The sequence below is a fragment of the Apteryx rowi genome, unplaced genomic scaffold, assembly GCF_003343035.1.
Source record: "Apteryx rowi isolate R43461 unplaced genomic scaffold, aptRow1 scaffold_574, whole genome shotgun sequence".
In the NCBI taxonomy this organism is placed as follows: Eukaryota; Metazoa; Chordata; class Aves; order Apterygiformes; family Apterygidae; genus Apteryx; species Apteryx rowi.
The window spans coordinates 318,062-333,160 of record NW_020450843.1 but is presented as its reverse complement, the minus strand read 5'-3'; the positions used below and the strand labels follow the sequence as shown (position 1 = coordinate 333,160).

General features: G+C 45.3%; 1 protein-coding gene across 1 annotated transcript in view; it reads left to right on the top strand.

Moving 5' to 3' along the window:
- Window positions 1-15,084, top strand: part of CUNH11orf49 (chromosome unknown C11orf49 homolog) — an 85,692-nt gene extending 70,608 nt beyond the window's left edge. The window contains exons 5-9 of the mRNA XM_026082383.1: window positions 4,842-4,927; window positions 7,569-7,764; window positions 9,306-9,415; window positions 12,796-12,859; window positions 13,365-15,084. Coding sequence (XP_025938168.1) covers window positions 4,842-4,927; window positions 7,569-7,764; window positions 9,306-9,415; window positions 12,796-12,859; window positions 13,365-13,545 — 637 coding nt within the window. The 3' untranslated portion in view covers window positions 13,546-15,084. The remainder of the gene's footprint in view (window positions 1-4,841; window positions 4,928-7,568; window positions 7,765-9,305; window positions 9,416-12,795; window positions 12,860-13,364) is intronic.
- The last annotated feature ends 15 nt before the right edge of the window (window positions 15,085-15,099 follow it).

The window sequence follows — 15,099 nt, the reverse complement described above, 5'->3', positions numbered from 1 at the left end:
TAGGAGTGCACACACACATATTATAATTACAGCAAGATTACTGAATAAATAATCTCATTCCTAGCCATCTCAGCAGTGGGGGCACAGAAACTAAACTTTTTCATAAACCTAGATATGATCTTCGGAAGAAGAGTCTAGGCACACGATCAGGATATTAGCTGCTGCCTGTGCTGTTCACAGCCTAAACCTGAAGTGGTCCTCATTTTTTATTTGTCATTCTGTCATCTTTCTTCAGTATCAGAGTCCCATGAAAATTATATTCAAAAAGGAGAATGAAAAAGAGAAGTGTTACCATTTGCAAGTACGGCTGATTCTTTGAATTCCTCTCTGGCCCCTATGTGCTGCTATCCTAACTGTACTGCAGTTACATCTGTGTAGGTTCAATTAAAACTAAAAGTTGAGTGCTGTTTTTTCCTCTTGCTCATCAGTGGGCTTTTTGGTCTCCACAGAGTGCAGTTACTTGGCCACTGATGCCAGACTAAGAAAGAATGCTAACCCTGTAGCAGGAATATATCTGCTGCTTCCTTTCATGGAGGTACAAAAGCGCAAGTCCCGTGCACTGGTGTGTATTTCGTAGGGTTCCAGCTGAGCTGAGCAGGAATTTGTGATGGAGCATGAAAGGAGACTTCAACATATCTACACATGTTATGATGTTTGTGTCAAGGAATTTAATACACAAGGCTGTTGTAAACTAGAGGCCCCATTCAGGGGCCTGCTGCACTGTTGTGTGTGTGCCTTAGAGACAGACAGACAGGCTTTGGGAGCAGGTGTTAGAGAAATGAGATCTCTGTCTGAGGCACCCGGGCTCAGGTGGGGATGACCTCACTCCTACTTTTGGCTGGCTAGAGATTAACTTGCACATTGCTATTATTCTGTTACAAACTAATCTGGTTGAGCAATTTTAATAAAACTTGTCATACTTCTAAAACATCCTTCTCTTTCCTTCCATTTCTTGCTCTCTGTCTTTTCCTCTTTCTTGTCCCATACTGGTACTTACTCTAGATCCTGCTTCCTATTGTCCTCCTTAGTTTCTGCCACTTAGAAAGGTGAACTCTGTAGGCTGTTTTCCAGCACTAGTTGACTGATTCCTTGCAGAGCGTGAGTGTCACATGTAGACCTGATGACATTGCTGCTCCTTCATTCTGTGCACCCCAGACAATTTTGTTGCTAATTTGCTTTGGGAAAGAAAGTGAATAAATAGTGGCAGGATCAGCCACAGCCTTCACTGACATAGCCAGGACCTATGGAATTATTGGCACTCTTAGGAAGAGAGCTGCCTCAGTTGTAGTCTCGGTGCTGCATGACTGAGATGATCTCACAGCACAGTGCACTCCGCTCGTCCAGGAGCTGTTGCTATGCACTGATAACAAACACTGGAAGGGAATAAGACCAGGAAATGTCAGGGCAGAAGAACAGAGGCAACAACAGTATAGGTTTTATTAGCATTACAACTGAAAGCTCCATTTTTCTGTTCCAGATGCCATGTGAATGCACAGGTCATACCCAAAAAAGAACAAGGCTATATGTCTCTGTGAATTTCCTTGGACATTTTTTTTCTCAGGAGGCCTTAGCCACTAGCAGATTGAAGATTTTAATCTTCAGAGTTACCTTTAATCTTCAGAGATACCTTCTGGCTTTCCAAATCTTGAAATTGCAGAAGGACAGACAAGGAAGGGATTTTTCTGGTTTGGTACCATCAGGCCCTGTAGCTGAGTGCTAACTTCCGTCTTGTGACAGAAACACAAGGAACTCACTGCCTGCATTTGGCTGGGTGGAGCTGAGTAGTTCGCAGTTCCCATGCTGCTTTATGTGATACGGGAGCTCATGTTGCACTGATCAATGCTAACAGAAGTGGGGCTTGAAAGTCACTTTACCCCTCCTGGTAAATCAGTGCCTGAGAGTCCAGATCCTGTTCTTTTTGTATATTCCATTTATTTTTGCCTCTGTATATCAGTAAACAAACCAAGTTCCTGGAGAACCATTTGAGCCATCCTGGCCTTAAGGCACATTGTGTCTGTTAGCCTTTAATGGTAGCAGAGAACAATAAAAGTTCTTTCAACTTGCCTGGTCTAGAGTTTGTCCTGGGGACTTCCTCTCTAGTCTGGGTTTCTGAGATTTTAGCCTCAATCAGTATATCATAAAATTTCCCCATTGGCACAGTATCAAGGCTTTCCTGCCAGCCAAACCCACTTGAACCCAGAAAGACCACTACACTCTTACCAGAGTTCCTCAAGTTTAGGCATCTTTCTTCAATCTTTTCCAGAGTTTCTCCTTGATTTTCATTATTCACTGCATGCTGAGTATTAACCTTGTAAATAAGTCTGTTTCTCTCAGGGCTTAAAGCCTAATTCTGACAAGAAAGAATGAATAAAGGATCTCTTGAAATATCAGCTACCTGGTGAACTGCTTTGAGTCCCAGCTTAGACTGTCAAAGTTGGTCCTCAATTTTGGTCTTGTTGCCTGGGTTACAGACCATTCATGGCTAGGATTCTCTCCTTGCCAGACATTTCAGGGAAAAGGTGCAGATATGTTGCATATGATGCTCTCCCAGCTTCCCCAGCTGTGCAGTCAGCTGGCTATGTGAGGAAATAGCCAGCTGCAGTCAGTCTCCTCATAAATGATTGTATTGGATYTAAAGATTGCTCGACATCTCCAGAGTGCAGACTCCTGGGCCAAGTGGAGTCAGTAACCCAGCACCAGAGTGCACCTGCTTCTAGTTGGACACTCCCCTGTCCCATACAGGCTGTACAGTCCTCCTTACAGGCTCCCTGCTGCCCTCCTGTAAGGAGGAGAGTGGGACTTGGTGTTTCAGAACACAGGCATTGACCATAGCTCTAGATTTAACAAGCAAAATGAGTTGATTGTCACGTAGGTGATGTCGTATTGACTCTCCACAAAGCAAATACCTGAAAAACTCCCTCGCTGTTGTTCTCCTGCTTTTCCAGGATGGAAAAATCCACTGGAAAAAGCTTTGGAGCTTGTGCTTTGAGAGTATCTGGGGGACAGACCATTATTTCAAAGAAGAGAGTGCTGCTTCTCAGTGATGTGGCCCGTAGCATTTCCAGTGCTTAAAGAGTGGTTGGAAATGCCAGGGGCTGAGCAATATTGCCTGAGAGATGAAGATGCTCTGCCTGCCAGCTTCAAAGCCATTTCCTTGATGTGGCCACTGACAATCTCAGTAACATGCTTATTAGTGAGAATTAAGAACTGAAGCTACTGCTTCTTTAGACAGGAGGAGGAGGAGGCTTCTGGAACATAATAAATAAATCAGAAGCACTTTGACATCTTCAAAGGGCTTTTTCTCCTGGGGACCCTCTTAGCCCCAGTCTTTCTTCTTTGAGATAATTAATACAAGCTGCTCTGCATGCTTGATTTTGCCACAGTGAACAGAACTGGTCTGAGTGGCAGGGAAGGAAGCCTTTTGAAAGATCTTATAGCTCTTCTAGGTCAGCCTCCCACACAGCTCCCTGGAGCCTGTTCCACAAGACAGAGTAGTGTTTCCCCACCAGTGTCTCTAGACCATTGATGCTGCAGGAATTGGTCCATGGATTGCACTGGGCCCCATGTTCAAAGGTGCCCTGCTAGATGACTTGTACTTTGGCTATAATGAACTGGTAATCCTTCTCATGTGACTGGATATGCCAGATATTGACTGTATAGGGTCAGGAGGCCTGCTCCTGCTTAAAGCTGCTTGGTGGTCTATAAAAAAGATAGAGTTGGGAGGTGGTACCAAATTGTGAGTCCTTTAGCATCCTCTGAAGATTTTGTTCTTTCCTATCAAAGCTGAGTGTTTCCTTTTGTTTTCCTGTTTGAGCTCTCCTTGATCAGCTGAAGTTCCCCACTTCAGAGACTGACCTTTTCATCCTTATGTAGTAGCAATGACCAGAGTCACTGTGATTGTTGTAACTTTAATGAAAACTTTTGCCCTAACTTAGTTCTGAAATCCAGAGTTTTCTCCTGAAAGGAGAGGATGGACTTTGCTATCATCACTTCTACTTCATCTTTATGGCCTTTGGTTGATATGTTATATATTCATGTAGTGTGCTTCAAAATAGGGGTGCATATAGATGTACCTAGGGCTTAACAGAGAGAATGAAGACATTGCCTCTCATCTGAGAAGTTTTCAGTCTCCATGAAGTTTGATTTGAGCTGATAATATCTACAATGAGACTAATTTATTCATCAGGAATGAAGGATAGCACAGTCACGTGCGCAGCGTGTAGTTAGGAAGGTGATTGTTGGTGCAAAAGATATATCATGTTATTTCCTCTTTAATCAAGTGGAGTTTGTTTGACCTTAGATTGGGAGTTAATAACTACTGTCATTCCCAAGAATTTGAAAATAGCCCGTTTTGCTGAACTGTGTTATATACAGGAATGGCATAATTCTTCTGCTTACACCAGTTTCATACTATTGTAACTGTTTTGCTTTTAGGACAGTTCCTCTTTATATTGCCAGTTGAATCAGCCTTGCAATGTTTCGAACCTGTGTGTTTGTCAGTGTTCATGCCATTATGTCCACTGGGCTTTGAATACTTGACATACATCTTGCTGTATTCACACCACAGCTGAAGTGTGTGACAGCACTGACATTCAGGATCTCCTTCTGACTGCAAGTTCTCAAGCTGCTTTCGTTTGATATCAGGATGTCCACATCCACATTGATGCTTGTGTTCCCACTCCTCTGTGCTAATCTCTTCCACTGGGCCCAGTAGCTAGTAGTCCTCACTAGCACATAGCTCCCTAGCTGCACTTTCTCTAGAGCTGGAATTTCTGGTTGCAGACCAGTCTAGTTGCAGTTCTTGTGTAGCTGCTAAACTGTTTCTCTCATCTTATTCCTAGGATTGTGCTGATGGATGATGCTATGGATTGCCTGATGTCTTTTTCTGACTTCCTCTTTGCCTTCCAGATCCAATTCTACTACTCAGGTAAATGCTGGGAAGCTGCTGACTTCACTCACTGCTGTAACTTGTCCCATGGTACAGCCTCATAGCTTCCATATCCCTGCACTTTTTTGAAACTGATGATAAGGAGATGTTTTTTCACATACATATATGAATATATGTAAATAATGGAACCCACTGACACAAGATATCTCTGAAGTCAAGAGCTTAGTAGGCTTCATAAGGAGGTTCCAGATTGTTATGAATAACAAGATATCTGTAATTGTTACGGATTGTGCATGTATATATTTTAGAGAGCCTTGACTCATAAATCTCCAGCTTTATCTAGCGTATGTCAGCACCTAACAATTACTATTACTAGGAACAACTTTTTCCATAACTCCTTAATACAGAGCATTTGTCTTTGAAGTATTGGCTCCTGCTAGAGGCAGGATAAGAACAGCCCAGCACAAACCTTGCCCACTATTCTGTCCCCAACAAGGACCAGGAGCTGGTGCCTAGAGAGGAGGAGGAACTGGGCAAATGTACACAATACTTCCACCTAATGCTCTCCCAATCACTAGCTGTTTTCAGCTCAAAGAGTTTCTGAACTGAGTATAGTTTCCATGGATTAAGGAACCCTTAGTGGATTTCTCTACTGTGAACTTGTCCAGCCCTTCCTTGAAATCAAATAAACTTCTAACTTCCACAGCACTTATTGGCAGAGTTGCACAGATCTGCGGCCRGTCCCACAAAGAACCACTTCTCTTGTTCGATTTGATGGCCCCTAGTTGGAAGGGAAAGTCAACAGTTAATCCCTATCTACCCTCTTCATATCGTTTGTATTTTATCATATTCTACCCCTCCCAGTTGTTTGAATTTTAACTAGACGGAGTACTTCTTTTAAAATTCTTGACAGGAAAAGTACAAATCAAACAGTGTTAGCTTGTGGGTGTACATGTATATACACACATATACATCTGTAAAAGTCCCCAGGTATTTTTAAACTAAAGTGCAAGAAAGAAGGGGAGAGAGATGAACATTAAGGTGCTTGTTCTGTATATGTAAATTGCTTTAAAAGAAGCTGGCCTGTTTGTCATAGCTCCCCGAAGATTTGGCTGAGGAAAGGCACCGTTTGATTCAGGCAGCAGCTTAACTGGGGAAGAAGAGGGAAGCATTTCCCCTGGAAAGTTGAATGAGCAGAGCTGGGCCTCCTCCCCCAACAGTAATGGCTGTTTAAGTCCTGTTAGAGATAGAAACAATCCCAAGCATCGGGAACTGCTGGGGTCTCACTTAACTAGTCTCCCTGCACAGTGCACTTCCCAAAGGCAACATAAGCTCATGGATTTCTGTCCACTCACACTGATAGCTCCCTCTGATGGATGTAGCCCACAGTTGGCCTCGATCAGGCAGCCAGGGCCAGATCTAGGATACTGGAAGCTGCTGGGTAGAAGCTGTGTTGAAGCATAATCTGTGGTTAGAAAGTAGACTTGGGTGGCTTGCTGATCTGATCCAACCTGTCAGTTCCCATCTTTCTAGCAGTTAGAGTCAGCCACTATCCCTAAGACAAACGTCTCTTTTTCTCAGTACTTCTCTGTATACACTTCCCCTGTAACTCCCCTGTACATATCCTAACATTATCCATGACAAGTCATCAAAGAAAAACAGTCCAGAATAGCGGGTTTGGGTTGGGCAGAACCAGGCTTGCAATACCCTAAGCTGGGGACAGAAAATATGTTTGGAAAGTTTTTCTCTGATATAACAACTATTTCCACTGAGCTACAGAACCTCAGCACAGCCTCAGGGCCCACAGACATCCTTCCTTTCCTCTCCACCCACCTCACGAACATCATCACACTTCCATTCACCTGGGACTTCTATGCCACTGGAGTCCACACAAATCCACCCTTGTGTACACATGCTCAAACATCCCAACCCAGTTCCTCTCACAAGGCACAGCGCACACACACAGCCTGTCATACGCTCTCCCACCAACCCACACACATGCAAACCACTCCAAGTGGAATCTAGATTTGTAAACTGCTGACCACATCCATAAACAAACTTGTTTAAAATTAGACTCTTGCAGTAAACAGTGGGTAGTGTGAGGAGCCTGGGGAAAGGCTTTCTGCCAACTCTAGCCCTGACCTGCCCTGGCCCTTCCTTTAGATCCCATGTTATATTTACTTTGGAGCAGCACAGAGACAAGCTGGGCTACAGCCTGGAGCCCTGACTAACTTGCTCCTTTTGTTCCTCTTTCAGTTCCATGTATTTTGTTCCTAACTTGGATGAGTTCTCAGTCAGTGGCAGTAGATGGAGAAGGAAGACTTTTGAGACTTTGCAGACTAGTTTTGTGCTTGACATTAGCTTTTACGCTCCACTCTTCTTTTATCCATGTGCTAGCTTCTGTTCACTTTAGAGGAAGCTCACCAGAGTTAGTGGTTTCTCATAATCATCCTGGTAGGAAAGCCAGCAACTTACATGGAAATGTTTGTAGCACATGTGCTTGCATAATATCTGATCTGAATTTATAGGACACCTTAGTGTTATGCTTATGTTCATTTCCTCTTGGCCTTATATACAACACAGAGTGGGGCATGACAGTTTAATCCCAGGTCTGGTAGGGCAGGAGTATGCTTCGCTGGTATTACAGTCTTAAGCTGTAAGTCACCTTCTTTTTTTTCAGAGTTCCTGGAAAGTGTGGCTGCCATTTATCAAGACCTATTGGCTGGTAAGAGTCCAAACACTGTGATTGTGCCAACATCATCCTCTGGGCAACATCGGCAGCGCCAACCCCCGAATGACTGCAGCCCACTTGATGGGGTAGAGACATCTCTCTTCTATCAGTGCCTAGAGTCCTTGTGTGACAGATCAAAATACAGGTATGAATGGGCCCCAAAACACAGGTTTGAAGTCTGTGCCTTTGTAGACTCTTTGTCAGGTTGGAGCTATGAAGAGGTACAGGACTTTGAACAAGCTGTGACTCCCATGTAGATCTCACTGGAGAAATATGAAGGAAGGGATCATAGCATAACAGCTGTAACTGGAAGAGAAAAATAATTTCATGGACTTAAGAAACACAGGGTTTTGAGCTAATTCTTGAGGTAAAAGGTTGATCTGGGGATCTGTTTTCCTTCTCACTTCTTCATTGGCACCTTCATCAAGGAGACGTTCATCTACCATCATGAGTTAACTAGAGGAGATAAACAAATGCAACTGCATACCTGGATTTTGAAGCATAGGAAAGGCACACTGGGGTGGATGGAGTTTGAAGTCTACACACCTGGATAAGACCACACTCCTAGTCTGTACTTGAGCCTCAAATGGAGCTGGTCTCCAGTCACAGAGCATGGCCACAAGACTAGCCTTAGTTCAGCAGGGGCAGAGCAATGCCATACCTTACCATTATAATTTTGACAGATACGTTCTTCACAGATTCTTGCAGGTAGCAAGCAGATGCCCTGCTAGGTCATGGGCTGGATCCACAAAAAGACCCAAGACACAAGTCCCACCTGATTCCTGCTTTAGGTGCCTGAATCCAAGTTTGTGATCCACAGAACCATTGTTGAACTGCTGTAGACATCTAAGTCTGGAGATGCCAGGTTTTTTGGTTGTTTTAAATGACAAAAGCTCCTCATCCCCTGAGAGTTCATTGTGAGCACATCTGATGACAGGCCAGGCTCTACACAGCACTGTGGGGAGAGCCATTTCCCAGTCCTTCATCTAGTAGCTCAATCCTCAGCCAGGCTTTGATAACCACTTTTGCCTGAGGGATCACCAGCCCACACCCAGGTCTCCCAGGAGTGCTCCAGCCACTAGGCCATGGACTATTCAGAACTTTCATTTCCTCTTAATGAGGCATTTCCATTTTGAATTAACTCCTTTAAAGAGTATTAGATAAGAGCAAGAATCAGTATGATGATATTGCCTAGAAGTCAGGGCAAGAGGTAAGGGTGAGTGTAGAAGGGGGCATGTGAATTATAGTCCCTGCTTAACTATGATTTAAGATGTACTTAGTCTGTCATTGGAGAAGGTTTCCTGCCCCTTGGATAACTATCACTAATAAAAGAGTGATAACAACAACAGTGCCCTCATTAAGTTTTGTTGTCTTCTAAAGAAAGGACTTCCCACTTGATTTTTGGAAGAATATGCTAATAGTTGGGGTGCATATGCCTCTATGTGGATCCAGGTTTCTCTCTCTGTCCTTGGAATGGAGGAAGGTAAGACTGCTCTTAGGGACACACCCCAGTTCTAAAGTCTTGTTTAGCAAACTGGGAGCAGATACAAAGCTAAATAAGCATGCTGGTGGCTGTCAGTGTTATAAGAAGAGGTAAATGGGCTTATTTCTCCAGTTTGGGCTGGGTCTTGAAAAAAAGTTTATAATTTAAAAGACAAGATGATCTCTTTGTCCCTCTTTTCCTAGCTGTCCACCTTCTGCTCTTGTGAAGGAAATGCTGAGTAGTGCACAGAGGCTGACCTTCTCTGGATTCCTTATGGCACTTGCAAAACATCAGGGGATCAACAGAGCCTTAGGTAAGACTCCTGTGAGTGGTAGGGCTCTAGATTTTCAGTCATTCTGTGTTTCTGTGCCCTAGATTTTACATTGTCAGGAAGAGAGTGAGGGAAAGTTTTTCATCTTTTTGGTGATGGATGAAACTTCAAAGACATACTGCTGCACCTTAGTATCTGCTTGAATTTGTGGAGCTTCTTGAACAATAAAACAGATATGAAATACTGCCCTAAGATAGCAATATTTTAGCTCTTTAATAACTGATAGCACTTTAGCAGAGATATCCTTTTAACATGTTTGGCTATTAAAGTTGGACAGGGATGGTCAGGAGACAAGTAAGGTGGCTGACTGCTTTCAGAAACTTCTCTAGATAGTAACTGAATTGAAGTCTCATCCTGTGTTTTACCCCTTCATTCTCTCACAAATTTTAAGTGACCATTCTCATTGCCAACAAAAAAAAGGAGGCGGAAATGTGCACCTACGGCAAAAATCTCTGCTGCCTCCTTGGTTCAAAAAATCAAACTAAGCCCAGTCTTTCCCTGCTGTTCCTCATCATCCCCCAAGGCAGTTTGATCTTGCCAGTATATTAATCTATGGCCTACTGAAAATCTGGTGCTACCATAAAACACAAACTGCTACAAAATTCTGTACCAAACTCTGTGGAAACCAGAGGGAATACCAAGCGGCATCTCACTGTTCATTTCCATGCTGTGCTGGCCAATATTGTTCTAAAGCAGAGAAGTGAAGCATTGCATTGGCAAGGGACAGTATGTAATCCATACATATTTCAGACTCAGTTCCATGTTGCCCCCGTATGCCTTGCTTGTGCTCCTCCTCCTCTTCTTGCAGAGGGGAACAGAGATGGCTCTTTGCATTTGACAAGGTTGTATCCAGCTGGAATGTTTAATACATGGAGCATTACACTCAGCATTACACTCAGCTTCACTCATCTCCACCCAGCAAGTCACCTGGCCAATATAGGTAGACTTTCTGTCTCTCTTCTGCTTCAGGCCTGACTGTACCAGCCCCATATTTCAAAGACAAGCCACAATGAAAAGATGGTGTACCTTGCGTGAGGGCTTGTTCTTTGGCACATGTRTGTGTCATAGTAGAGTAAAAGTGTCCCTTCCCTGGCTGAGCCCCTTCTTCCAGCAAACCATTTAAGTTGCTAGTGCTCCTCTAGGGCAGGGCTGCTTACCCAACAACACAGAGATTATATATCAAAGGTGCATGAATACAACTCTGCAATCCCCCTCTGCAAACACGCTTAAGAAGCAGTGTATTCACTGGGGAAGGTGATGCCTCGCTTGCACCAAAGTCTTTTTTTCCTTTGCCCTACGAAATCCACTTCCAATCAAGTGCAAAGAAAACAGATGGGCAGAAAAAAAAAACCTGCCCACAGCTTCCATTGTGCCATCTACAAAGTGTGCAGGTTTTCCTTTCCACTATCATGGGCTGTTCCCTGGCCCTCTGCCAACCTCCTGCCACGGCCTCTCACAGAGGAGGGGCAGCAGCCGCAAGTCTGACAGGTGCTAGCATCTTGGCAAGGAGAGGAAGATTTTTATCCTGGTGTCTTTTAATCTCTTCTGAAGGGTGATTTCAATAGTGTGCAGTCTACAGAGGATCGCAGGCTCCCGAAAGCCCTTCCTCAAGGGCAGTCTAAGGCAAAGGAGCGTTCAGTCAGGGTGCCTGCCTTCTCTCTGGTCTCTGCRGAGCCTCACAAAGCCAGCAGTCCCCCTATAGAGGAACAGAGGTGGGGATCAGAGCGACTCATTCTGGCTAGGGCAGCACTGATGAGTTTGTCAGGCAAATTGGAATCTGCAGCCTAGCTCCAGTGTCAATGTTGATTCATGAATTCTTTAAGTGTTATTTACTGACTCTCCCAACTAATGCATGTGCTCCAGAGACCTCACTGTACGTTCTGCAAATGCAGAAACAAGTTAAGCTTTAGCTGTGTATTGTTTTAATTGAGACCATGAGAGGAAGCAGGCTGGTGCACTTCACTGGACCCCCAACACTCTGTGTCGTAGTGTTGGGCTTTGCTGTTCATTTGCTGGATGGGAAGACCAGAACTGGAAGAAGTGGGGGAGTCAGTTTTCTGCAGTGGTTCTAGTTTATTAGGTACTCATGGCTACATTTTTGATGACCTCTGCCAGCCTGCCTGTGTGAGAGAGATGGCTCTCCAGCCCCTCCTTCAGGAGCAAGATACCAGGGCCAAAAAACAGATTTGTGTCCCCACATGGCAGAATAAAGCACTTTCCCAACCATACTGAGTCTGGCACCTAGGTCTCCTGAAAAACAAAAGCATTCTCCACCATGATTAACATGATGATTAACAAGTATATTTTTCCTGGTGTTGTGCAGTGGCACTATCCAGGCTGAGGTAAGCAATTGCTGTCATCTCTGTGCTGACTGATGAGACCCTCCCATGACCCCTGTGCAAGCTGGAGTTTGTTACAGAGTTAGGAAGGAGGTGTTTCCTAAGTCCTGAGCTGCCACTGCCACTKCCAGAGAATGGCAGTGATGATCAACCAGCTGTCTCAGGCCTGAAGTATACCCATGTCCTTCATCCTGCATAGGRTATCTGCCCTGGCAAATATGAAAAGGAGCATGCTGGCCTTATGCTGAGAAAGAAGGTACGTGATTAATGACCCAGCCTTTCTCTCACCCTGACAGTAAGCAACACTGGAGCATAGCCCACCCACACTTACTCCTGTTGACCTAATGTGCACCAGGGTCAGGCCTCACCTTCCTGAATTACAGTAGTCTTATATCCATGAAGTGTTTTGATTCCCAAGCTCAGTGCAATAGAAAGACAGGTGGCACAGAAATATATGTCTCCCTGGGTGAGTGTTTGCTCCCATTTTCCCAGATCTCTGCTGGACAAATTTGACATTTATTTGTAGGTAGTAGACTGTGCTCCAGGTGGTGGCACGCGCAACATACCTACTGCCCTGATAGGATCTGGGAGTGCTGGCCACATAGGGCAATTAGCAGGGGCCTGAAGTTGACACACCATCTCCCTGTGACACTTCTACTGTGCACTTACTTTCTACTTACCTGTGTACTCAGTTGTTTTGTATAGTGAAAGGAAACTGCCAACCCTTTGGGCTCTTCAAATTCTCCAAGAGGTGAGACTACTGAGAGAGCCTCCCATTTAATCTAAGCTCAGCTGTGTCAGGGAAGAGCCTGCATGAAGAGCACAGAATCTGGTCCRTCATTCTGTCTGTCCATGACCCTCAATACTCAATGTCCAGTTCACTAACAGTCATGAGCAAGGGTCATCTCTGTCTTGCAGATCAGATTTTGGAGGCTGGAATGACTTGAGCACTTTTCTTTATGAAGACTGACCCTGAAAAGCCTAATACTGCTCTGATGATACTTTCCTTTCTGTTTTTTCCAGGGGCTCTGCCAGATAAAGGAGACTTGTTTCTAGACCCTGCCATGGATCAGGAACTTGAGAAATTGTAAGTGGAGTTGCCTAGAGTAGGAAGCAAAGTGACAGACTCAGGGTAGCTTGTTAGGGAAGGCTTAGTTATTGTCCCTGTTCCTCTGCTCAACCACAGAGAAGCAAGCAGAGCAGTGTGGACAGAGGACCTCCTTGGGGTGCTATGGTGCAGCTAACAAAAGCCTTGGGAAAGGCTTCAGAAACAGAGGGACAAAATCTGCCTCAAAGAGGGACCTACAGGCAGCAGGAGAGTCTAATGAACAGGGAGATTCTGTTTGGATGGGTGAAAACTAGGAGGGTTGGAAGATACAGGCTCAGCCCAGAAGAAAGATCTGTTGTAATGGGAAGAAAGATTCAGAGTCTGCCAGGTGCTACTGCAAGGTGTTCCCCCTCTTTGCATGAATATCGCTCTTTCTCTGTGTCAGTTGTGAAAGAATCGTCATCCCTGGTTCACTCCAAAACCGCTATGGTGAAAGCTGGAGATGGCAAGCCGGGCTGCCCAGCATTTCTCTTTTGTCTTTCAGGGTAGCTCAGGTTTCAGGGCTTTCCATCTCTGCTCCTGCCAGCTCCAGTGGGGATGCAGCTAATTTGCCTGCCCATAACTTGCCCAGGATTAGCTCTCCCTGGAAGCCTCTCCACCATCGCCGAAAAATGGATGCTGAGAGTGAAGGCTCCAATGAAGAGACAGACTCCTCTGAAAACTGAAGGTTGTGAGGGTTGGCACCATTCCCACCGTGGGTTTCTCCAGCACTCCCTGGAGGAATAGCACCTCCTCCCAGACATGTGGTCTGATGATGGGTTCTGTCCACATCTTTGGTGCATGCACAGCTGTGCCAATCCCCACTGCTTGGTCCACCAGTCTCTTCCCAGGAAAAATGCTGTCATCCTCCTAGCTCCAAATTCGTGAATAGCTCCCCCGCAGAAGCCATTTACAGCTGCAGAGTTATGCTACCCTCTGCTGGCAAGTAAGACAAACCAGCAGATGCTAGGTCTGCCTCTACTTGGAAAATAGTAGGGGATTCTCTCACCAGGGCGCTCTCTCACACGGTTCAGCAGGTGCTGGAGCAGTGGGAATGCTAGCGCAGGCCGGTTGCCAGTGTTTTGTTGTGTAGCTGTGTTCAGACTTGGCCTAGACAACAGAGTGGTTAAATTGCCAGCGGCTGCTTTGCACTCATGCTCTATTACAATTATTCCCAGGAAAGCTGCACCTGCGTATGATCAAAGCTAGAGAAATTCCTGAAGTTCCTAGAAAAGAAGGGCTTAGGTAGTGCCCTGCCACCTGTCTCTACTTCCTCCTCCATGTGGCCAAGTAATGCTAAAGCAAATAGAGCAAATAAGCTAGATTTCAGTTAAGTAGTATGTGCTGGTGTCTGGCTCCTCCGCTCTACTGAGTTCCCTTCTGTGAGGCCTTCCTTGGACCCTCACTGCCTCAAACAGCATAATAAGTCAAAAAAAAAAAAAAAAAAAAAAAAAAAAAAAAAAAAGGCTTGCTTGGTGTAAGCAAGCTTTGGAGCTGTAGCTGGGGGGTTGGAGGAGAGAGACAGAAGGTGTTTAAATTGCTTGGCCCCAGGTGGTGGAGCCTGCAAACACAGAGTGTCTGGTGCGGTTTAGTAGGCACAAGGGGAGAAGGAAGCAGCAATCAAAAGAATCCCAGTTATTTTTTTTAATAAATGCTGGCATTGCTATATCATCACAGTGCAGCCCTTACAACTGCCAGAAGTACCTTCTCCTGGTGTCGACTCAGCAGTCCAGCCTCCGCAGCCCTGAACACTTTGGCTAGTGGAACTGCGCCCTGTGTCACAGCTTGTATGGGCTCATTATTCCCTGAGCTAATTCATTTTTCTTTCGATTCCTCGGGAGCCTCCTCGCTCCTCCCTTTCATAAACCCCTGCGCAGTCTGGGCTCCTGGGCATGGTTCACCAGCTGCTTAGAGTTGTCCTAAGCTAGAGGGGATTTAGTCCCGATGAAACTATTTTAAGATAATCTCATAAGTGCTGGTGAATCTGCGCCACTGCCCCAATCACAGAATTAGTGGGAGGTGTTATTTATTATAACTTATTTTATTTATTAACATGCCCTTTCGCTGCTCTTTCTGTCCCACCCATCTGTGAGCAACTGTAAGGACCAGCAATAAAGCACGCCACGCAAGGCACCCGCCGAGTCCGGGCTCCTCCGCGCCGCCGTGCCGCTGCCGGCCCTGGGGGCTGCTCCCGGGGCGGCGGCGCTAGAGGCCCCGCGTCCCGCCGCCGCCGCGCTCGC